The 22,995-nt window shown below is 45.7% G+C and overlaps 3 protein-coding genes and 1 long non-coding RNA gene across 7 annotated transcripts in view; 3 read left to right on the plus strand and 1 right to left on the minus strand.

Annotated features, from left to right (window-relative positions):
• The first annotated feature begins 1,193 nt into the window (after positions 1–1,193).
• LOC111960794 (PHD finger protein 20-like protein 1) lies at positions 1,194–8,416 on the plus strand. Of its 2 annotated transcripts, XM_023983002.2 has the most exons (7): positions 1,194–1,283; positions 1,404–1,511; positions 2,578–2,748; positions 5,992–6,065; positions 6,251–6,361; positions 6,902–7,001; positions 8,221–8,416. In XM_023983002.2, exons 1-7 carry the CDS (start codon positions 1,235–1,237, stop codon positions 8,262–8,264), a joined length of 657 nt encoding a protein of 218 aa, XP_023838770.1. In that variant the 5' UTR covers positions 1,194–1,234; the 3' UTR covers positions 8,265–8,416. The 2 variants fall into 2 exon arrangements, with proteins under 2 accessions (XP_023838770.1, XP_070295437.1); XM_070439336.1 differs by lacking the exon at positions 8,221–8,416 and having other exon boundaries at positions 6,902–7,078.
• Positions 8,276–13,220, plus strand: LOC139024493 (PHD finger protein 20-like protein 1). 3 transcript variants are annotated; one of them, XR_011475816.1, is made up of 5 exons: positions 8,276–8,415; positions 8,601–8,780; positions 9,131–9,285; positions 10,416–10,614; positions 11,592–13,220. XR_011475816.1 is itself a non-coding variant. In XM_070439344.1 (3 exons), exons 1-3 carry the CDS (start codon positions 8,276–8,278, stop codon positions 9,191–9,193), a joined length of 381 nt encoding a protein of 126 aa, XP_070295445.1. In that variant the 3' UTR covers positions 9,194–9,285. The 3 variants fall into 3 exon arrangements, 1 of the variants encoding a protein (XP_070295445.1); XR_011475818.1 differs by having other exon boundaries at positions 10,423–10,614; XM_070439344.1 differs by lacking the exons at positions 10,416–10,614; positions 11,592–13,220 and having other exon boundaries at positions 8,601–8,762; positions 9,115–9,285.
• The window catches only part of LOC139024499 (uncharacterized), a 240,855-nt gene continuing 230,377 nt past the window's right edge, over positions 12,518–22,995 (minus strand). Inside the window, exon 2 of the long non-coding RNA XR_011475823.1 lies at positions 12,518–12,976. This is a non-coding gene — a long non-coding RNA (uncharacterized lncRNA). The remainder of the gene's footprint in view (positions 12,977–22,995) is intronic.
• Positions 15,301–20,690, plus strand: LOC111958064 (thyroglobulin-like). Its single transcript, XM_070436689.1, is given in 10 exon segments — positions 15,301–15,307; positions 16,249–16,357; positions 16,819–16,957; positions 17,108–17,285; positions 17,491–17,545; positions 17,547–17,648; positions 19,315–19,421; positions 20,288–20,320; positions 20,323–20,429; positions 20,676–20,690. Coding segments are annotated over 10 exon segments (852 nt in total).

Raw genomic sequence — 22,995 nt, forward strand, 5'->3', positions numbered from 1 at the left:
TTATACTGCCCCTCGTCCCCTCAGGGCATATGTTTTATACTGTCCTTGTCCCCTCAGGGCATATGTTTTATATGTCTCCTCTGTCCCTCAGGGCCATATGTTTTATACAGTCTCCTCTGTCCCTCAGTGCCATATGGTTTATACAGTCTCTCTGTCCCCTAGGGCCATATGTTTATACTGTCTCTTGTCCCCTCACATATGTTTATACTGTCTCCTCTGTCCCTCAGGGCCATATGTTTTTATACTGTCCTCTGTCCCCTCAGGGCCATATGTTTTATACTGTCTCCTCTGTCCCCTAGGGCCATATGTTTTATACTGTCTCCTCTGTCCCCTCAGGGCATATATGTTTTATATTTGTTCCCTCTGTCCCTCAGGGCCATATGTTTTATACTTGTCTCCTCTGTCCCCTCAGGGCCATATGTTTTATACGGTCTCCTCTGTCCCCTTAGGGCCATATGTTTTATACAGTCTCCTCGGTCCCCTCAGGGCATATGTTTTATACAGTCTCCTCAGGGCCATATGTTTTATACGGTCCCCTCAGGGCCATATGTTTTATACAGTCTCCTCTGTCCCTCAGGGCCATATGTTTTATACAGTCTCCTCGGTACCCTCAGGGCATATATTTTTATACAGTCTACTCTGTCCTCCAGCACTGTCCCTCCGGGCCATATGTTCCAAACTGGACTGTACTGGACTGGGAAGCTGTCTGAAACCTCCCAGTTGAACAGGAAGAAGCGCTCTCTCTGCTCATGAGCTCTGACAGCACAGAGCTGTCTCTCCCTCCTCCGCCTCAGGAGAAGAGTTCGAGTCCCTCCACGACAAGATCCTGAAGAAGGTGATCGATAAGGACAAGCACCTGGAGCCAGGTTTAGTGGCAGGGCAGTGGGCTTCCTGAGGGGCTATAAGGACTGAAGCCAGGTTAGTGGCAGGGCAGTGGCCTTCCTGAGGGGCTATAAGGACTGAAGCCAGGTTAGTGGCATGGCAGGATACAGCAGGTGTAAAACAGCCCGTGACATGCTTAACTGCCAGCTCTTTCCTCCAACAACACACAATGAGGTAGTGATATAGATGAGAAGAAAAACACATGAAATACGACAGGAGGGAAAAAAAATAAACGATCCAAAGTAGTGCACTATATAGGGAATAGGGTGCCATTTGGGTGGCACATTAAATCAACACAGTTAGCTGCAGAGAACTGTGATCGCATTACATACATGACTCCTTCTACAGGGTAATGAAGATTGAGAAGAAGGTGAAACTGGAGGAGAAATCCCAGGTGATCGGTGAGATTGTGTTCTAGTTCTTCTTAGCAGTTGTAGTAAATACAATTTCTCCGTTGTTCCCGCAAATCAGTTGGTGATTAAATAATGTTCTGCTTTTCTTTTTTCTTTTTTTTCTTTTAGGAAAAAAGAAGGACAAGGATAAAGAGCGGAGGGACAGGAAAGAGAAGGACCACTTCAAACTGAAACAGAAGAAGAAGAAGAAAAAGAAGAGGAAATCCAAGCAGCACTGTACGTTTAGTTCAGGGTGTTGTATCTTAATGTTTCTCCTGCTGTTGTGAATCCAAGCAGCGCTGTATACGTTTAGTTCAGGTGTCGTATCTTAATGTTTCTCCTGCTGTTGTGAATCCAAGCAGCGCTGTACGTTTAGTTCAGTTGTCTGTATCTTAATGTTTCTCCTGCTGTTGTGATCCAAGCAGCGCTGTACGTTTAGTTCAGGTGTTGTGTCTTAATGTTTCTCCTGCTGTGTGTGAATCACGCAGCGCTGTACGTTAGTTCAGGTGTTGTATCTACTGTTTCTCCTGCTGTTGTGCCTCAAGCAGCGCTGTACGTTTAGTTCAGGTGTTGTATCTTAATGTTCTCCTGCTGTTGTGTGAATCCAAGCAGCGCTGTACGTTTAGTTAGGTGTTGTATCTTAATGTTTCTCCTGCTGTTGTGAATCCAAGCAGCGCGCTATCGTTTAGTTCAGGTGTCGTATCTTAATGTTTCTCCTGCTGTTGTGAATCCAAGCAGCGCTGTACGTTTAGTTCAGGTGTTGTGTCTTAATGTTTCCTGCTGTTTGTGAATCCAAGCAGCGCTGTACGTTTGTTCAGGTGTTTGTATCTTAATGTTTCTCCTGCTGTTGTGAATCCAAGCAGCGCTGTACGTTTAGTCAGGTGGTGTATCTTAATGTTTCTCCTGCTGTTGTGACTCCAAGCAGCGCTGTACGTTTAGTTCAGGTGTTGTATCTTAATGTTTCTCCCTGCTGTTGTGAATCCAAAGCAGCGCTGTACGTTTAGTTCAGGTGTCGTATCTTAATGTTTCTCCTGCTGTTGTGAATCCAAGCAGCACTGTACGTTTAGTTCAGGTGTTGTGTTATAGTATGTTTGCAGTGAATGACCAGTCCATTTGTATAGATATTGTAAACATATATATTTAAGACGAGACATAAGCTGTAACTTAATGATCCTCAAGGTGGAGTTTAAATTCCCAGGCCAATACACACACCACCAATAAATACATAAAGATAAACGGACGTTAGAAGTAGCACTGGTCAATACTGGTCATAAAAACGAATTCTGTGTTTTCTCACCTGCAGGTTATTCTGACTACGATGACATGTCCCTGTCCTTCCTGGAGCGATCTATCTACGGCGTCTACTCTTCATCGTTCTTCCACTCCTTCACTTTTCCCTCCCTCCTCCTCCTGCTCCACCACCAAACATTACCAGTACCCCGCGCCATCCTCTCCGTCGACCTGACCGGAGAGAGTGAGTGGGAATCGCCTGACAAGGGGCGTCTTTTCTATGAAATTAATACATCACATATGTATATCAACCAATACACTTTCATCTTTACATGAATGTGCTGTTTCAAATTGATGAAACTCACATAGTGTTTTTTATTGTTCTTCTCAACATGTCATTACTCTGAATCAGACATCATGTTGACCCAATATTCCTATATTGCTGTAGAATGTTTATTGGGTAAAGAAGTATCCTTCCTCTCCTCCTTTTCTAGGTTACATTTTGAGGACTACATTTACTAGTTATCAGTTTTAGTTTGAAAGATTGGTGTCAGTAGTTTCTGCTAGAAATGAATCGTGGGGTCCCTCACAGAGTTCCATAACACAGTCACTCTTAACCATCACCCATAACTTTACATCTGAAAAGGAAGAGATGTGTACGTTACATGAATGTACAGTCTTCATCATAATGTTGTACATGAAATCAAAAATACGACAAGTCATTTAGCTTCACATCATGTTTATTGAAGTGTTTCCATATGAATTCATGAGACTGTGGGATGTTCCCCTCACATAGGCAACAGCAGAAAACCACTGAAGGTGCTGTGGTTATTGTTGATTGTCGTAGATCAGTAGCGTGAGAAGAGACTCGTGGACATGTCCCTTTCTCCAACTCTAACCAGTAGCTGAGAAGAAGACTCGTGGACCATGTCCCTTTCTCCAACTCTAGATCCAGTAGCCTGAGAAGAGACTCGTGGACCGTGTCACTTTCTCCAACTCTAGATCAGTAGCCTGAGAAGAGACCGTGGACCGTGTCCCCTTTTCTCCAACTCTAGATCCAGTAGCCTGAGAAGAGACCGTGGACCGTGTCCCCTTTCTCCAACTCTAGATCCAGTAGCCTGAGAAGAGACTCGTGGACCATGTCCCCTTTCTCAACTCTAGATCCAGTAGCCTGAGAAGAGACTCGTGGACCGTGTCCCTTTCTCCAACTCTAGATCCAGTAGCTGAGAAGACACTCGTGGGACCGTGTCCCTTTCTCCAACTCTAGATCAGTAGCCTGAGAAGAGACTCGTGGACCATGTCCCCTTTCTCCACTCTAGATCAGTAGCCTGAGAAGAGACTCGTGACCGTGTCCCCTTTCTCCAACTCTAGATCCAGTAGCCTGAGAAGAGACTCTGTGGACATGTCCCCTTTCTCCAACTCTAGATCCAGTAGCCTGAGAAGAGACTCGTGGACCGTGTCCCCTTTCTCCAACTCTAGATCCAGTAGCCTGAGAAAAGACTCGTGGACCGTGTCCCCTTTTCTCCAACTCTAGATCCAGTAGCCTGAGAAGAGACTCGTGGACCTGTCCCCTTTCTCCAACTCTAGATCCAGTAGCCTGAGAAGAGACTCGTGGACCGTGTCCCCTTCTCCAACTCTAGATCCAGTAGCCTGAGAAGAGACCGTGGACCGTGTCCCCTTTCTCCAACTCTAATCCAGTAGCCTGAGAAAAGACTCGTGGACCGTGTCCCTTTCTCCAACTCTAGATCCAGTAGCCTGAGAAGAGACTCGTGGACCATGTCCCCTTTCTCCAACTCTAGATCCAGTAGCCTGAGAAGAGACTCGTGGACCGTGTCCCTTTCTCCAACTCTAGATCCAGTAGCCTGAGAAGAGACTCGTGGACCGTGTCCCTTCTCCAACTCTAGATCCAGTAGCCTGGAAGAGACTCGTGGACCGTGTCCCCTTTCTCCAACTCTGATCCAGTAGCCTGAAGAAGAGACTCGTGACCGTGTCCCCTCTCTCCAACTCTAGATCAGTAGCCTGAGAGAGACTCGTGGACCGTGTCCCCTTTCTCCAACTCTAGATCCAGTAGCCTGAGAAGAGACTCGTGGACCGGTCCCCTTCTCCACTCTAGATCCAGTAGCCTGAGAGAGACTCGTGGACCGTGTCCCTTTCTCCAACTCTAGATCCAGTAGCCTGAGAAGAGACTCGTGGACCATGTCCTTTCTCCAAACTCTAGACCGTAGCCTGGAGGACTTGTGGACGCGTCCCCTTTCTCCAACTCTAGATCCAGTACGCTGAGAAGAGACTCGTGGACCATGTCCCTTTCTCCAACTTCCTAACTAGCATGAAACTACTTCCTATTCTTTAGATGCAGTAGCCTAAGAAGAGACTCGTGGACTATGTCCCCTTTCTCCAACTCTAGATCCAGTAGCCTGAGAAGAGACTCGTGGACCGTGTCCCTTTCTCCAACTCTAGATGCAGTAGCCTGAGAAGAGACTTGGGACCATACCCCTTTCTCCAACTCTAGATCCAGTAGCCTGAGAAGACCTCGTGGACCATGTCCCCTTTCTCCAACTCTAGATCCAGTAGCCTGAGAAGAGACTCGTGGACGGTTCCCTTTCTCCAACTCTAGAATGTAGCCTGAGAAGAGACTTGTGGACCATACCCTTTCTCCAACTCTAGATCCAGTAGGCCTGAGAAGAGACTCGTGGACCGTGTCCCCTTTCTCCAACTCTAGATCAGTAGCCTGAGAAGAGACTCGTGGACCGTGTCCCTTTTTCTCCAACTCTAGAATCGCTGCATTGGATAGATAATGTTTGTCCTTTTCATTCACTGACCGAACCACATAATAGACTGGCCATTCTTCTACTAAAGTACAGATGACCCCTTGGAGGTTTTTGTTCCATGACAGTGAATCTGATGAAGTAGATCCCTCTCACTGGTGCTGTGAAGATACCTGCATCATAGGAGACGCAGGGAGACATCAGCACTGTTCATGTCTCAGACACTGGAGCCCATGCCCCAGACCGACAGAACAGCAACACCACGCAGAGCCACAGCAGCCTTCATTCTGGACTTAATACCTTCCTCAGATAAATGTAGTCTACTGTGATCAGTGGCCTTCTATATTTCACATTGGGGAAGCCAACAGTACTTGGGAAATGAAGAAACATCGCCAGGACTTATCTAACAGTGTCAACTGGGTCCAATTTGGGGTTAAACTGTTGTTGTTTTTTAAGGTTCTGACAGGTGTTTACGCCCTCTAGCCTTTCTTCACCTTTCAGTATTGGAGTAGACTGAGTATATTATTCTGTGGTGATCACACTTGGTATTTAGATAGAAAACTGTCAACTAAGTTAACTTTAGGTGATGCTTTGCTGAAGTTCTCACAATTATATGACGCAAGATATATGTTGTAAAGAATGTGAGCATTGTGTTTACACTTGTTTTTATTCTCTCTCCCCTCTCTCCCCCCTCTCTCTCCCCCTCCGCCTCTTCCTTCCAGACCTGTCAGACATAGACTTCCTGGAGGACTCGACCACAGAGAGCCTGCTGTTTAGTGGAGATGAGTACAACCAGGTAGGGTTGTCACGATACTACCATTTGTTTCTGGAAACATAGAAAACAGGAAGCAGACTGGACTCCATGGTCCTTTTAGGATCCTCCTCTATGTAATAGATTGTGTGTTATGGCTTAGGAAATGTATAGATGTGACTCAGGGTGACAACATGACTAAGGGGGTTTGTTTTGAACCCTCCGACCAGGACTTTGACTCTTTGAACATGGAGGACTTCCAGGAGGAGGATGAGGATGGTACCCAGGAGATCGTCCGCTGTATCTGTGAGATGGATGAGGAGAATGGATTCATGATTCAGGTACTGGACTGACTGGAGCCCTCAGACATAACACTGTTATGTCTGAGTGTTATGTCTGAGGTGGGGTTGGAAAATTCCAGTCTCTTGTGGTGTAAATTCAACACCAGGGACACCTGAAGTTAATATTAAATGAATCACTCTTTAGTATCAGTTAACTGGGGAGTTTACAACAAATACATGTACAAAGTACAAGTCTGCCACAAGCTTCTCCTGGGCGTTCCCTTCAGGCCTCTAATCTGGGCCTCCTGAGTGGCGCAGTGGTCTAAGGCACTACATTGCAGTGCTAGAGGCGTCACTACAGACCCTAGTTCGAATCCAGGCTGTATCACAACCGGCCATGATTGGGAGTCCCATAGGGCGGCGCTCGTCCGGGTTTGGCCTGGGTAGGCTGTCATTTGTAAATAAGAATTTGTTCCTAAATGACTTGCCTAGTAAAATAAATAAATAAAATGTGTTATACATGTTTCAGACCTGGGTTCAGATAGTATTTGTTTCCACCTAAACACACATTCATTCTCTCTCTCTCTCTGTGTGTTTCAGTGTGAGGAGTGTATGTGCTGGCAGCACAGTGTGTGTATGGGGCTTCTGGAGGATAGCATCCCGGACCAGTACATATGTTACATCTGCAGAGACCCTCCAGGTAACACCATACCCTACACTCCCCTAACCACAGATCTAGGATCAGATTACTCCCCAACCTAAACCATTAGGGGGATGAAAGATAATCTCACCCTCTGTCAGTGGTTAGAGGCAACTTTTAGCCTGATCCAAGATATGTTGTCTCCTTCTATCGCCTGGTCTCATCTGTTGTCTCCTATCGCCTGGTCTCAGATCTGTGGTCTCCTTCTATCGCCTGGTCTCAGATCTGTGGTCTCCTTCTATGGCCTGGTCTCAGATCTGTGGTCTCTTCTATGCCTGGTCTCAGATCTGTGGTCTCCTTCTATCGCTGGTCTCAGATCTGTGGTCTCCTTCTATCGCCTGGTCCAGATCTGTTGTCTCCTTCTATCGTCGGTCCTCAGATCTGGTGTCTCCTTCTATCGCCTGGTCTCAGATCTGTTTCTCCTTCTATCGCATGGTCTCAGATATGTTGTCTCCTCCTACGCCGGTCCCAGATCTGTTGTCTCCTATTCCTCCATTGCCTGGTCCCAGATCTGTTTGTGCTCTTGACAGCTCCATTGATGTCATTGTCAAGCCAAACGTGACCATGAGTGACAAGGAGTTGGTATGATAGCACAAATCAAATGTATTTATAAAGCCCTTCTTACATCAGCTGATATCTCAAAGTGCTGTACAGAAACCCAGCCTAAAACCCCAAACGGCAAGCAATGCAGGTGTAGAAGCACGGTGGCGAGGAAAACTCCCTAGAAAGGCCGAAACCTAGAGAGGAACCAGGCTATGAGGGGTGGCCAGTCCTCTGGCACTCAGGCTAGGCAACTTCTACCTACCCCATACAATTTCAAAACAGAACTGGCACTCAGGCTAGGCAACTTCTACCTACCCTATACAATTTACAAACAAGACTGGCACTCAGGCTAGGCAACTTCTACCTACCCTATACAATTTACAAACAAGACTGGCACTCAGGCTAGGCAACTTCTACCTACCCTATACAATTTACAAACAAGACTGGCACTCAGGCTAGGCAACTTCTACCTACCCTATACAATTTACAAACAAGACTGGCACTCAGGCTGCAACTTCTACCTACCCTATACATTTACAAACAAGACTGGCACTCAGGCTAGGCAACTTCTACCTACTCTATACAATTTACAAACAAGACCAAGATATTCTACATTATTATTATCATCAACATGTTGGTTGTCTTCCTGACATGTCTGTTTGTTTTTGTTGTTTAGGTCAAGGTGGAGTGCCAAATATCTGCATGACAAAGACTGGTTGAACAAGGGTCAGATGTACGGCTTGTCCTTCCTCTCTGAGAACTACTCTGAGCAGAACTGTAAGACCAGCGTGTCCACCCATCAGCTGTTAGCAGACGTGTTCAGTGTCAACAACGTCCTTCACGGACTACAGCTGAAGATGGACATACTACAGTAGGTCACCTTTCAAAACGTAGGGAAACGTTTTCGTCACACCTAAAGAAAACTGTGAAACTCATTATCTGTAGTACGGGTTCTGGTCAAATCTAGTGCACTATAAAGGGAATAGGGTGCTATTTGAAACGGATCCATGATCATTTGGAGTCTAAATGAACCATTACTTCCTTGTCCACCTATAGGAACAAACACAATCCCAATTTGCACTTCTGGGCTCGGTCATGGGTGAACTCTGACGAGGACCAGCCCATGGGCGGTCTCCCTGACTGCATCCACTTGACAGACAACTCTCTGAACAACCACAACTCCCCCAAGACTGACACTTACATCACCAGCGAACACAGGTACAGGGTCAGCTGTCTGTGTAAAACCTGTTTGTAGTAGCGACGGCCCACTGGTATGGAATCAAACATTATCACCAGCGAACACAGGTACACGTTCAGCTGTCTGTGTAATACCTGTTTGTAGTAGCGACGGGCCACTGGTATGGAATCAAACATTATCACAGCGAACACAGGTACACGTTCAGCTGTCTGTGTAATATCTGATTGTAGTAGCGACGGGCCACGGTATGGAATGAAATATTATCGATATAGTGTTGAATTAGCAATATTGGTGCCCGTCACTAGTTTACACTGTGTTCAATATGTATTTTATTGATCGTTGTCTAGTCTTTGTAATCACTCTGCTCTGCAGCTACCAGAAACCCCAGCCCCGGACAGCTGGACAACTGGCTCTCTACAGACCGACCGGCTGCAGACCCCCACGACTCTAACAGCCAGGAGGGAGGAGGGGTGGGGGCGGACCTGGTGGTGGCTTATCCACCCCGCCTCCCACTCCACCCACTTCACAGCAAAGGAACAGGAAGTAAGAAAGTGTTGTTGATCTTCATTGTCTCTTGTTTGTTTTTAAGACGATCACTTTTATTCATCAGTTGTACATCAGGTCCACTGGGATGTAACTTCATCCAACCTCTCCTAAAGACAATACACTACATGGAAAGTAGGAACAGGGGACTGTTTATCTCAACCTCTCCTAAAGACAATACACTACATGGAGAGGTAGGAACAGGGGACTGTTTCTCAACCTCTCCTAAAGACAATACACTACATGGAGAGGTAGGAACAGGGGGCTGTTTATCTCAACCTCTCCTAAAGACAATGCACTACGTGGAGAGGTAGGAACAGGGGACTGTTTATCCCAACCTCTCCTAAAGACAATGCACTACATGAAGAGGTAGGTGCAGGAGACTATGTATCTCAACCTCTCCTAAAGACAATACACTACATGGAGAGGTAGGAACAGGAGACTTTATCTCAACCTCTCCTAAAGACAATGCACTACATGGAGAGGTAGGAACAGGAGACTTTATCTCAACCTCTCCTAAAGACAATGCACTACATGGAGAGGTAGGTGCAGGAGACTATGTATCTCAACCTCTCCTAAAGACAATGCACTACATGGAGAGGTAGGAACAGGAGACTTTATCTCAACCTCTCCTAAAGACAATACACTACATGAAGAGGTAGGAACAGGAGACTATGTATCTCAACCTCTCCTAAAGACAATGCACTACGTGGAGAGGTAGGAACGAGGGTTTATCTCAACCTCTCCTAAAAGACCACTACGGAGAGGTAGGAACGGACTTTATCTCAATCTCCCTAAAAGACCAGACATGGAAGGTAGGAACAGGAGCTGTTTATCTCCCTCTCCTAAAGACATGACTACATGGGAGGTAGGTGCAGGAGGGCCATGGAGTAAAGTGTACAACGGCAAGCCGTGGTTTCTAGGGTTTGATACATGTAACCCCTCCAAGTTGCCAGCTCACTTCCTGGACAGGTTTATCCTGTCAGACCCGGGATTCGAACTGGCAACCCTCTGGTTACTCTCTCGCCTCTCTAACCACTAGGCTACTGGCTTTCTTTTTATATAACTGTAAAATGTGTTATCAATTTTGATTCGATTTTGTGTGAGTTGCTGTGTGATGTTAAGAACAGACTGTAGAAAACAACTGCCCTGGCTGTGCCTGGCTCCCTGGCTATGCCTGGCTGTCTGAATGAGAGGGGACCAGACTCAGTGGAACATGCCAGGAACTGTCTCCAGTGGCAGATGAACCTCCTCACTCACATAGAAGATGTTCAGAACCAGGTGGCAGGCAGGATGGACCTCATAGAGAAGGAGCTTGATGGTAAATGGGTTGTCTGGGTGGTCTAGAGAAGGAGCTTGATGGTAAATGGGGTGGTCTGGGTGGTCTAGAGAAGGAGCTTGATGGTAAATGGGGTGTTCTGGGTGGTCTAGAGAAGGAACTTGATGGTAAATGGGGTGTTCTGGGTGGTCAAGAGAAGGAGCTTGATGGTAAATGGGGTGTTCTGGGTGGTCTAGAGAAGGAACTTGATGGTAAATGGGGTGTTCTGGGTGGTCAAGAGAAGGAGCTTGATGGTAAATGGGGTGGTCTGGGTGGTAAATGGGGTGGTCTGGGTGGTCTAGAGAAGGAGCTTGATGGTAAATGTGGGTGGTCTGGGTGGTCAAGAGAAGGAGCTTGATGGTAAATGGGTGGTCTGGGTGGTAAATGGGGTGTCTGGTGGTCTAGAGAAGGAGCTTGATGGTAAATGGGGTGGCTGGTGGTCCAATAAATACACTGTCCTATCCTATAGACTAATAATACACTGCCCTATCCTATACACTGCCCTATCCTATTGACTAATAATACACTGCCCTATCCTATAAATTAATAATATACACTGTCCTATCCTATAAACTAATAATCACTGCCCTGTCCTATACACTAATAATACACTGCCCTATCCTATAAACTAATAATACACTGCCCTATCCTATTGACTAATAATACACTGCCTATCCTATAAATTAATAATACACTGTCCTATCCTATAAACTAATAATACACTGCCCTGTCCTATACACTAATAATACACTGCCCTGTCCTATACACTAATAATACACTGTCCTATCCTATACACTAATAATACACTGTCCTATCCTATTGACTAATAATACACCTGCCCTGTCCCTATACACTAATAATACACTGCCCTGTCCTATACACTAATAATACCAAAGCAGTGGGAGGTAATGGCCCCATTGTAAATGAAGGAGGAACTGGTTCTTACCTTATTAGATCCGTGTCTCTCTCTGCGTCCCTCAGTTTGGAGAGCTGGCTGGACCTCAGTGGGGAGTTGGAGCCTCCGGACCCTCTGGCCAGGCTGCCTCAGCTTCAACACCGCATCAAGCAGCTCCTCACAGACCTGAGCAAGGTGCAACAGATGAGCACCCTGTGTTCTGTCTGACTTTGGGTTGGCCTGACCTGGCTAGAGTCTGGCCCGTGTCTGYCCTGAGTCTGGCCCGGGTTAGCATGGCAACAGCACTAGGCATCTGGTGTCTTCACGGAGGAGAGTCCTATCCAAACCCAGGGTGAACCCCGTCCTCTCTCTCTGGCACCGAAGCACACCGTCTGCTGTGGTCCATAGACTGTCAAACTGAGCACACCTCCTCCTCCTAGACAGACTGTGGGAGGGAAGCTTCAGTTGGATCAATACAAGGGGGATGAARGGATGTATAGAGACCAACAGGAAAGAGTTGAGTCCAGTGGACTCTTGGTATTAGAAAGAAGAGTGTTTTGAGTTGGAGTAACTGACAAGTATTGAGTTGACGAAATGGGACTTCTGGATGAAAAGTACCAGTTTAATAKAGTGTTAGTTTGTAGGGCCCAGGACYTTTTGTTGTTTTAWCTAAGACTCCCTGTTATGAAGTTCCCACAACGTTTTCATAACCAGGAAGGAGGGTTTGTCCACGTACATTAAATCGTTCACACGCATTCTATGATAWAGCTGAAATTCAATTTAATTAAATTAGATTATTAAAATGCAATGAGATTACCTCATCATGGGCCCGTCCCAAATAGAACCCTATTCCCTTTATAGTGCACTACTTTAGACCGTAGTACACTACAGTATGTAGGGAATATAGGGGTCCATTTGGGAAACATCCCATCACTRTCTTGCCTCAGTAGGAGGAGAGCTGTAGAAGCCTTGCTTGTGTGATATGAGTTAATGCAYAAACTAAATCACCATGGTGATTGTWAGATGATATTGTAGCAAGCTTTAACCTGCCAGAAATCTGTTCTGTTTTGGAAGCGTGGTCTGAAACTAGTTTTGAGATGTTGTAACATTTCGAGTTCCCCKTCAAGTTCACACTATCGTTAGTTGGTTTGTTAAAAAAKCAGTGCTAACATCAGTCATTTAGCGACTGKATTCTGATTTCATTTCAGGAATCTATTGCCACCTTTWACAATCATTAACTTTCATTCTCTTATGTGCCAAGTCTGAAAGTATGACCCACCAAGTTTACAATGTTATCATTCTCACTGATTCAACATGGGGATGAGTATATTTTACTGGTGTATATAATATAATCCACAGACAGACATACGACTGTGTGTCTTCAGGATATTCCATGACAACCACGGAAATGGCCTTGATGTCACGGGGACATCTGTGGCACGTTTGTCTCTGTGTGTGTATACGTCCCGAAATGGACCCTATTCCCTATGTAGTGCACTACTTTTGACAGAGCCCTATGGAGCCTGTTCAAAAGTAGTGCGCCGTGTAGGGAATAGGGTGCCATTTTGGGGACGTAGCCTCTGTCTGTGGGGTTTTTGATGCTTCAGTGCGGCCCCAGTATGGCTGCTACGTCACATAACACCACAATGTCTTCTGACTAAGTGGACACGTTTGAAGCTAAATTGCCAGGATGTAAATGTGTATTAAAAAGCAATGTGTTGATTGCTGTTGTTGGGTCATTTTATGTACAGTTTCTATGACTGTAAAGAGGAGGAAACATCTATAGAAGACACGAGGATAAAATATACTTGAAGAAAAATGACTATGTTTATTTAGCGTTTCTATGAACCTGTATAAAAAGTGTTTTAGAACCAGCCGCAAGGGAATAAAACAAAGTAGATTTTTATTGACATATACCAGCTGTACATTAAGAGTTTTTTAAGACCGGTTCTTTATGTGATTTACTACATGTACAATGCCATTAAAAAAGATTTCTGGATATTTTATATCTCGTCTTACAGTTTATTATTTTAAAATTATATATTACAAAGTTGGTGTGTGTGTTTATACTGTTACACATTCAATTGTTAATTTGTGTTGTCTGTTGCTGGCCTTGTTTTCCATGTTTTATGTCATTTGACTTCAGAAACCTGTCGTCCGTTGGCTCTTGAAAGAGCATCGTCCTGAAGGTGCAAGTCATGTTCACTGGGTCGTATTTATTAGTGTAAACTGTAGAAAAATGTTTTGCAACGTAAACAACAGGTTCTTATTGGACAGATTCAGATAGTCCCTCTGACGTTTCTGTCCGTTTTCTTCCGATTTGGTTTCTAGGTATCTAATGCATCCCAGGTCAAGTCTTGCATGACCAACTCCTCCCTTCTGATGGCCCTCTGAGTCTCAGGCTTGGCTGCTCCCACTAGAATGTTCCAGAAGTTCCATTGTTCCAAACACACCTGAGTGTTCCATGTTTGGCGAGTGAGGACCACGTGTGTACAACTCCTTCCTGAGTGCGGTGACTATTAGGGGAGGATGACATTGCAGATAACACTGATGGTATAAATCCAGAGGTTTAGTCCCAGTCTCCTCACAGTTCAACGGACGGACGGACGGACAGATTGAGGAAGATGATGAGCCTGGTTGAGATCTTATACTGCTGTGCTGCCTCTGTCTGTCTGAGGGGAAGTTTTCAGGTAAACACCTTAGGGCTCTTAGTTTATCTTGGATTTTTGAATAATTTCAAAGTTTTTTTAAGCTGTAATTTAACCTCTTATTTCTGATGATGCTTTTTCTATGTTTTATCATTATTTGTATTTTGTATATCCACTGTATATCAAAACTATGTAGACACCCCTTCAAATTTATGGATTCGGCTATTTCAGCCTGTATAAAATCGAGCACACCGCCATGCAATCTCCATAGACAAACATTGACAATAAAACACCCTTACTGATGAGCTCAGTGACTTTCAACGTGGCACGTCATAGGATGCCACCTTTCAACAAGTCAGTTTGTCAAATTTTCTGCCCTGTTAGAGCTGCAACGGTCAACTGTAAGTGCTGTTATTGTGAAGTGGAAGCATCTAGGAGAAACACCGGCTCAGCTGTGAAGAGGTAGGCCACACAAGCGCACAGAACGAGACCGCCAAGTGCTGAAGCACGTAGTGAAAAATAAATCTTGTCCTCGTTGCAACACTCGCTACCGAGTTCCAAACTGCCTCTGAAAGCAACGTCAGCACAATAACTGTTTCGTCGGGAGCTTCGTGAAATGTGTTTTTCATGGCGAGCAGCCGCTCACAGCCTAAGATCACAATGCCAAGCACGGCTGGAGTTGTATGAAGATCGCGCATTGGACTCTGGAGCAGTGGAAACATGTTCTCTGGAGTGATTAATCACGCTTCACCATCTGGAGCTCTGTTGATGAAGTCAGCTACATCTGCATGAAAGTTCTCTGGAGTGATGAATCACGCTTCACCTCTGGAGCAGTGGAAAAGTTCTCTGAGTGATAATCACGCTTCACCATCTGGAGCAGTGGAAACACGTTCTCTGGATGATGAATCACGCTTCACCTCTGGAGCAGTGGAAACATGTTCTCTGGAGTGATGAATCACGCTTCACTCGAGGTGGAACACTTCTGGATAGATCCGCACCATCTGGACAGGGAAACCTCTGGGTTTAGCACTGCGTACCGTTATGAACCGCTATCTCGAGCGTGGATTCTAAAAGCTTGAACTGAGGTGAACAATTCGATGATGCTCGCTTACCCTACAGTCTGTTTTTGGAGTGATAATACGTTCATCTGGAGCATGGAAAGTTTGGAGTATCCCTACCTGGGGAGTGACCTTTTCGATGAGTAGCTCAACCCTGGCCCTATGTTTCTAGCTGCTACGTTCTCTGAGAACTTCCCTCACGTGATGATACGTTCACTCTGGAGAGAACAGCTCTGAGTAACGCTTACCGCAGTGGAAACGTTCTCTGGAGTGAGAACACGCTTCTCTGGAGCAGTGGAAACATGTTCTCTGGAGTGATAATCACGCTTCACATCTGTAGTCCAACGGACGAATCTGGGTTTGGCCCTACCTACCCCAAAGCATAGTGCCAACTGTAAAGTTTGTGGAAAAGGAATAATGGCCTGGACTGTTTCATGTTCAGGCTTTAATTCCAGTGGAGGGAAAGCTTAACGCTACAGAAAACAATGACATTCTACACGATTCTGTGTTTCCAACTTTGTGCAACAGTTTGGGGAAAGCCCTTTCCTGTTTTCAGCATGACAATGCCATCGTCCCTATAGAAACTGGTTTGTCAAGTTCAGTGTGGAGAAAACTTGACTGGCCTGCACAGGTTCCTGACCCCATCAAACACCTTTGGATGAATTGGAAAGCCAACTGCGAGCCAGGCCAAATCACCCAACATCAGTGCCCGACCTCACTAATGCTCTTGTGGCTGAATGGATGCAAGCCCTCCCAGCAATGTTCCGACATCTAGTGGAAAGCTTCACAGAAGAGTGGAGGCTGTTATAGCAGCAAAGGGGGACCAACTCCATAATAATGTCCTTGATTTTGGAATGAGGTGTTGGACGAGCAGGTGTCCACACACTTTGATGATGTAGGTTATTTATTATACTATCATTTAGGCTGTGTTTATGTTTCCTGTGTGTATGAGATATGCTGTAAGCCAAATACAACATCTTTAATTTCCCACAAAGAAATGGACACAGTTTTGAACGACTAAATTGTATTTGCTGCTGTTTTCAGAATACCAACTGGAGTCTGAGACCCTGAGTCAGTGTGAGTCGCTACGTGGTGGTAGTTCTGCCCGGCAACAAGACCATGTCCCCCAGTGCTCAGAGGACGGGAGATTCAGGTATACCTGACAGTGCTGTATATGACCAAGTAGCCAGGACGGGTTAGCTAGCAGGGGGTTAGCTACCAGGACGGTTAAGCTAGCCAGAGTAAAGCAGCGGACGTAAAGCTAGCCAGGAACGGTAAAGCTAGCTGACGTGTAAGCTAGCTGGCGTAAAGCTACCAGGACATAAGCTAGCCAGGACGTAAAGCTAGCCTGGACGGTAAAGTAGCCTGGACGGTAAGCTAGCCAGGACGGTAAAGCTAGCCAGGACAGTAAAGCTATCCAGTAGTAAGATAGCCAGGACGGTATAGAAGCAATTTATCTGAATTTGTCCCAAATGGTACCCTCTTCCCAATCCCTATGTCGTGCATCCTTGCCACTAAGGCTCCGTCAAACGTAGTGCACTATGCCGGGAATAGGGTGCCATTTGGGAAGCGGACGGCTGTTCCCTACTCTCTTCTAACTGTTGTGTACTCCAGACACGTCCAGTGCAGCGGTGCTGGTGGTGAGTGCTGGTGTGTGAACGCTGAGGGAGCTGAGATCTCTGGAACCAGACAGAACGGATCAGCTGTGTACTGTGAGCAGAACGCCCTCTTTCCTGGAAATATCTGTTTTAACGTGAAACCACATTGGTGCTAGATGGGATGAATTCCCCTCGGGAACCCTAGCCAGGACCTTTTGAGATGGACTATGTAATGCTGTTTATCATCATTGACCTCCTCTTCCTCTCCTCTTCCTCTCTTTCCTCCTCCTCCTCCACAGGTCTGACGTCCTGCGCCTCCACAGACAGCAGGCCCTGCTGAGTGGCGATGCCCCCTGGTGCCCCAGTGCCAGGCCTCTGGGGAGTACCAGGCGGTGCAGTGTGACAGCGCCCGGGGACAGTGCTGGTGTGTAGACCGGAAGGCATGGATCTACGGGACCCGGCAGAACGGAAAGCCCTCTCAGTGTGAGTTAGTTAGGAGCAGGATGTGTGGTGTATTGATATGTCATTTATGACTTACAGTATTAGGTGCATCCATTTTCTAATGGGTGGCCCAGCGGGAATCGAACCCTCAAATCCTGACGTTGCAAGTGCCATGCTCTACCAATTAGCCCGCACAGCACAGTAATATATAAATGACTAGAGCTGATCAGAACGACCTTTTCCTCAGGCCCAAGCAGCTGTGAGGTGAGGTCGAGGCGTCTCCTCCACGGCGTCGGGGAGCGCTCCCCCTCAGTGCTCGGCCGATGGCTCCTTCCTGTCCGTGCAGTGCAAGTTTGTCAACACCACTGACAGGATGGTCTTGGACCTGCTGCACACGTTCAACAGGTGAGTGCCTGGAAGGAAAGATATGCACTCTAAGTTTGCGCCCCAAATGACACCCTATTCCGTATGTGTAGTGCACTACTTTTGACCAGGGTCCATATGGCTCTTGTCAAAAGTAGTGCACTATATCAGGGGAATAGTGTACCGTTTGGACGCTGACATTCACTGTTAGAGTTGGAATCTCATCTATCACTCACTCACACAAACAACATGCTGGGGTTTGCTTTGACCTGGCTGTGCATTGGGATCCTGTGTGTGAGTGAGACAGGTTTTGTACCAAGCTTTTTATAGTATTCTGCCTCTAGATGGGAGCGTAATGCTGGCTTAGACCCGTGGACAGGATTTAGACAACTGATGCCCTGACAGGAGAACTGGGAGCCCAAATTGACTTTATTTTCCCCTCCTCGCTCTACATTTTCTGACCTGATAGGATCCTATTCTTGTGTATGGTGACTGGAACATGTTATGAGGAATGGAGACGCTTGGTCTCCTGGGAACTTATTGTAATTTTCAGAATTCACATATTTTTATTTTATTTGACCTTTTATTTAACTAGGAATGTCAGTTAAAAGAACAACTTCTTATTTTCAATGAGGCCTAGGAACAGTGGGTAACTGTTCAGGGGCAGAACGACAGAGTTTGTACTAGTCAGCTCGGGATTCGATTTTTCAACCTTTCGGTTACTAGTCCAATGCTCTAACCACTAGGCTATCTGCCGCCAAATTCATTAGAAATGTTTCACAGTGTCTAAAGTAAACAATGTAGTCATTCCAGATGTTTCAGATAGTCCACCAATATGTAAACTTTTCATCTGGAATGTGGGTTTGGACAAATAGTTGACACGTTGAAGTCTCATGGAGGTGTATGACGTCCCTCTCCTTTAGCTCCTTTATGTGGAGGGTTTTCAGTCCTTCTTAGTTAGCGCAGCTGCAAAAATTCCAACCCTTACCACAGAGGCCGACACAAAAATGTCTACTTTCAGACCRTGAATTATAATTTTATAATAATAKTTTTTGTCTTGTGTCTATTTCTGGCTAGCGGATGTTTTGACATCCGTCTCTAGGCAACAACTGGCATCATATTCCCTACTTAGTGTTTGCACCCGGGCTTGTGCAGTGAACTCTTTGCATGATTGGCCCCCAGCCTGGCCAAGACTGTCTCTGTTATCACTCCAGGCTCCAGCCAAGGGGTCAAGAGTCAAGTTGTTCCTGGTCCTCTAAAACCTCTCAGGAACTGGTCTTAACTMCCTGCCAGCAGACATTTCTCAAATGACTCCAAGATCAAAAAACGTAAAGGAAGAGATTCCTTTTTTATATAGGCAAAATAAATAAAAGGTTGATGGCGARGACTTAGTACCTGAAATCTTTATTTTGAGGCTTCCTTTTACCGCCAAGGCAGGCGCTCTTGAAGAGAGTATTGTATGTGAATCAATGTTGTAAGTTAAAGAAATACTTTCCATCTTCGTGGAAGAGCTAACTCATTACAACTTTAATGAGTTCCTCSCTGATAACTTGAATTACTTTGTCATCTTCATGTACTGTATATTATAGTACTATAATTAGTATTGTAGTATTATAATTAGTATTATAGAGTACTGTCATGTATTTGACTCTTCTATTAGCCTATTTTAGACAGCGTGAAGTGAGAAGAGGTGTGATATCTTCCACAGGTTCCCTAAAGTATTCCAGACGTTCAGCAGCTTCAGACAGATGTTCCCAGAGGTGTCCAGTTACTGTTTCTGTGCTGACAGCAGAGGCAGGGAGCTCCCCAGCACAGGTGAGATAGATGTGACACACACACACACACACACACACACACACACACACACACACAGGAACCATTATTTACTCTTACTGGATTTTCCATCAAGAATCAGAAATAGATCTTTTTAAATACTATTTGGTATTTTGTATTTTATTAGGATCCCCGTTGCTGTTGAGAAAGCAGCAGCTACTCTTCCTGGGTCCACACAGAACTGAAACATGATAAACAGAACATGAAACATGACATCAAATACAAACATATAGACAAGGACAGAACTACATACATAAAATCAAATACTACTATCAGTAGAAACCACACAATATCTGGTCAATAGGGGAGAGGTGTTGTGAGGTGTTGCTATATCTGTTTTTTTAAACCAGGTTTGCTGTTTATTTGAGCATTATGAGATGGAGGTTCCATGCAATAATGGCTCTATATATCTGTACGCTTTCTTGATTTTGTTCTGGATTTGTGGACTTGAAAAGACCCTGGTGGCTGTCTGGTGGGATAAGTGTGTGTGTCAGAGCTGTGTCTTAAGTTGACTATGCAAAACACAAGTTTTCTTATTAAAATGTTTTTAAAAAGTGATGCAGTCAGTCTCTCCTCAACTCTTAACCAAGAGAGACTGACATGCATAGTATTTATATCAGCCCTCTGATTACAATACCATTGACTGTGCAGACAGAGAGCACACCTCAATAATCACTTACTGAATGAAAGCTTATCGTGTTGTTTTGTATTTTCATTTCAGGTAACTTTATTATCCCACAGGGGGACATCATTTGGTTATAATGCTGTACATAGAAGCCATTTAAAAGAGCAAGACGTGTCGCTATTAAACAGTGTGGTTAGTAAAATCCTTGTTTCCCTGTGTTCAGGTGTGGAGCTGCTGCTAGATGAGGTGTATGACACGCCTTCTCAGGTCTGGAACCAGGCCGCTCCTTCTCCCAGACCAACATGTACCGCATCCTACAGAGGAGATTCCTGGCCATCCAGCTGGCGATGAGTGGCAGGTTAGATGTACGTTAAGTTCATCACTGGCATCGTTTCTATCAGTGGTGGCTGGTGGCACTTTCATTTTGTAGGACGGACTCATAGCGAATAATAGACTGGAATCAAACACATTAAACACGCTCTTTCCATGTGTTTGATACCATTCACTTTATCCCTGCTATCATTATAAGCTGTCCTTCCGTACCAGCCTCCTCTGGTTTCCGTTATATTTCCTGTTTTAATTTTCCCTCTCTCCCTCTATCTGTCATGTAGGCCCAGCCCTTGTGAGAGCGAGCGATCCGCTGGTGCCCAAGCTGGCAATGTGTTTGTGCGTCCTGTGCTTCCAACGGGGGTTACGTGCCAACCAGTGCCAGGCGGGTGGGCAGTGCTGGTGTGTCGACCCCACAGGGAAGGAGATCTTTGGGACACGACAACATGGAGGTTCCCTGACTGTGGTAACTAAGTAACAGTGTTGTTGGTTTCAAATAATGCTTTGACCATTTAGGTGTTCCAAACCAACAGTACAATACATTGACTGTGCAGACAGAGAGCACACCTCAGTAATCGCTTACTGAATGAAAGTTATCTGTGTTGTTTTGTATTTTCATTTAGGTAACTTTATTATCCCACATTCATTTGGTTATCATGCTGTACATAGAAAGCCATTAAAAAACAACAGTCAATATTTTAGGCCTACAGACAATTCATAGAAACATGCCATTTTCCCTCTACTGAACCAGGTGCTGGAGTGAAGGACTGTACCTCTGAGCGTCGCCAGGCCCTCTCCAGGCTCCTCTCCAGCCCCTCAGGTCAGGTGCCATCAGCCAAGGACTCACAGACACACCCAGCCCCAAGCCCCCGTCTCCATGCAGCCCCAACTCCAACAGCTCCTGCTGGGGTCTCTTGTAGAGTCCCTTTCCGAGCGATCCGATTTAGGAGAACACTGCTGAGACGATCCAGGGGATGTTCCCTAGCGGGCCATGGCCCTCAAGGCCTAGCTCTAGCCTCCACCCCAAGAGACTCCAGGAGAACCTGTTCGGAGGAAAGTTCTTAGGAAACGCTGGGATGTTTAACTTCACTGGGGCCGTCGGTGTCAGCGGCACGTTGAGTTTCAGTCAAGCCAGTCTGACAAACAACCAAGATCTGGTTAAACTCATCAGCTCCACCTGGAAAACAGAGACTTCCTCTCCATCCTACGCCAAACCATCCTCTTATCCAAAGCCGAGGACAACACCCAGCTAGGTTTGTTTTGTAACTTCGTCTTGACTTTTAAAAATCATTACAAGCTATTTGTTTCTACCATCGAGGACCTCTTTGGAACAAGTGTTTAGATAAATGTGCTGTCCACTGGGGATCCACTGTACATCTTACTGTATTAGTTGTTTTATACCAAATAAATAAAATCCTTTGAATTGAAAAGGGAGCTGTTCAGGGTCCTGTTTGAGAGCGCCCGGTCCGGTGGTGCTGGTTGTGAGAGGGAGCCCTCTGCCCTGTACGTGCCCAGCTGTGATGACAGCGGCAGTATCAGGAGATCCAGTGCCAAGGCTCGGAGTGTTGGTGTGCTGACCCCCAGGGTCAGGAGGTCACGGGGTCACGTTCCAATGGTCAAAGGCCAAGGTGTCCGTCACGATGCGAGAGGGAGCGAGCGGCTGCCCAGAAGGTATTACTTTGACACTCCCCAGCACGACTGTAAATAACTACCGTACTGACTCTTCCTACCTGCATCCTGTCTGTAAATAACTACCGTACTGACTCTTCTCTACCTGCATCCTGTCTGTAAATAACTACCGTACTGACTCTTCCTACCTGCATCCTGTCTGTAAATAACTACCGAACTGACTCTTCTCTACTGCATCCTGTCTGTAAATAACTACCGTACTGACTCTTCCTACCTGCATCCTGTCTGTAAATAACTACCGTACTGACTCTTCCCTACCTGCATCCTGTCTGTAAATAACTACCGACTGACTCTTCCTACCTGCATCCTGTCTGTAAATAACTACCGAACTGACTCTTCCCTACCTGCATCCTGTCTGTAAATAACTACCGTACTGACTCTTCCCTACCTGCATCCTGTCTGTAAATAACTACCGAACTGACTCTTCCTACCTGCATCCTGTCTGTAAATAACTACGAACTGACCTTTCCTACCTGCATCCTGTCTGTAAATAACTACCGAACTGACTCTTCCCTACCTGCATCCTGTCTGTAAATAACTACCGTACTGACTCTTCCCTACCTGCATCCTGTCTGTAAATAACTACATGGACTCTTCTCTACCTGCATCTGTCTGTAAATAACTACCGATAGGACTTCCTACCTGCATCCTGTCTGTAAATAACTACGAACTGACTCTTCCCTACCTTGCTCCTGTCTGTAAATAACTACCGAACTGACCTTCCTACCTATTCCTGTCTGTAAATAACTACCGTACTGACTCTTCCTTACTGCACCTGTCTGTAAATAACTACCGTACTGACTCTTCCCTACCTGCTCCTGTCTGTAAATAACTACGTACTGACTCTTCCCTACCTGCAACTGTCTTGTAAATAACTACCGTACTGACTATTCTCTACTGCATCCTGGTTATGAA

This window comes from Salvelinus sp. IW2-2015, linkage group LG4p (assembly GCF_002910315.2).
Source record: "Salvelinus sp. IW2-2015 linkage group LG4p, ASM291031v2, whole genome shotgun sequence".
Taxonomy (NCBI): Eukaryota; Metazoa; Chordata; class Actinopteri; order Salmoniformes; family Salmonidae; genus Salvelinus; species Salvelinus sp. IW2-2015.

What these genes read in the sequence shown, in the direction of transcription:
- LOC139024493 (XM_070439344.1), top strand. Translation starts at nt 8,276, where the DNA reads ATGTACGGCTTGTCCTTCCTCTCTGAGAACTACTCTGAGCAGAACTGT. An exon ending in CTGAAGATGGACATACTACA is followed by an intron (nt 8,416 to 8,600) that starts GTAGGTCACCTT and finishes GTCCACCTATAG; the next exon opens with GAACAAACACAATCCCAATT. An exon ending in TACATCACCAGCGAACACAG is followed by an intron (nt 8,763 to 9,114) that starts GTACAGGGTCAG and finishes TCTGCTCTGCAG; the next exon opens with CTACCAGAAACCCCAGCCCC.
- LOC111960794 (XM_070439336.1), top strand. Translation starts at nt 1,235, where the DNA reads ATGAAGATTGAGAAGAAGGTGAAACTGGAGGAGAAATCCCAGGTGATC. An exon ending in CGTCGACCTGACCGGAGAGA is followed by an intron (nt 2,749 to 5,991) that starts GTGAGTGGGAAT and finishes TCTTCCTTCCAG; the next exon opens with ACCTGTCAGACATAGACTTC. An exon ending in GTGGAGATGAGTACAACCAG is followed by an intron (nt 6,066 to 6,250) that starts GTAGGGTTGTCA and finishes CCCTCCGACCAG; the next exon opens with GACTTTGACTCTTTGAACAT.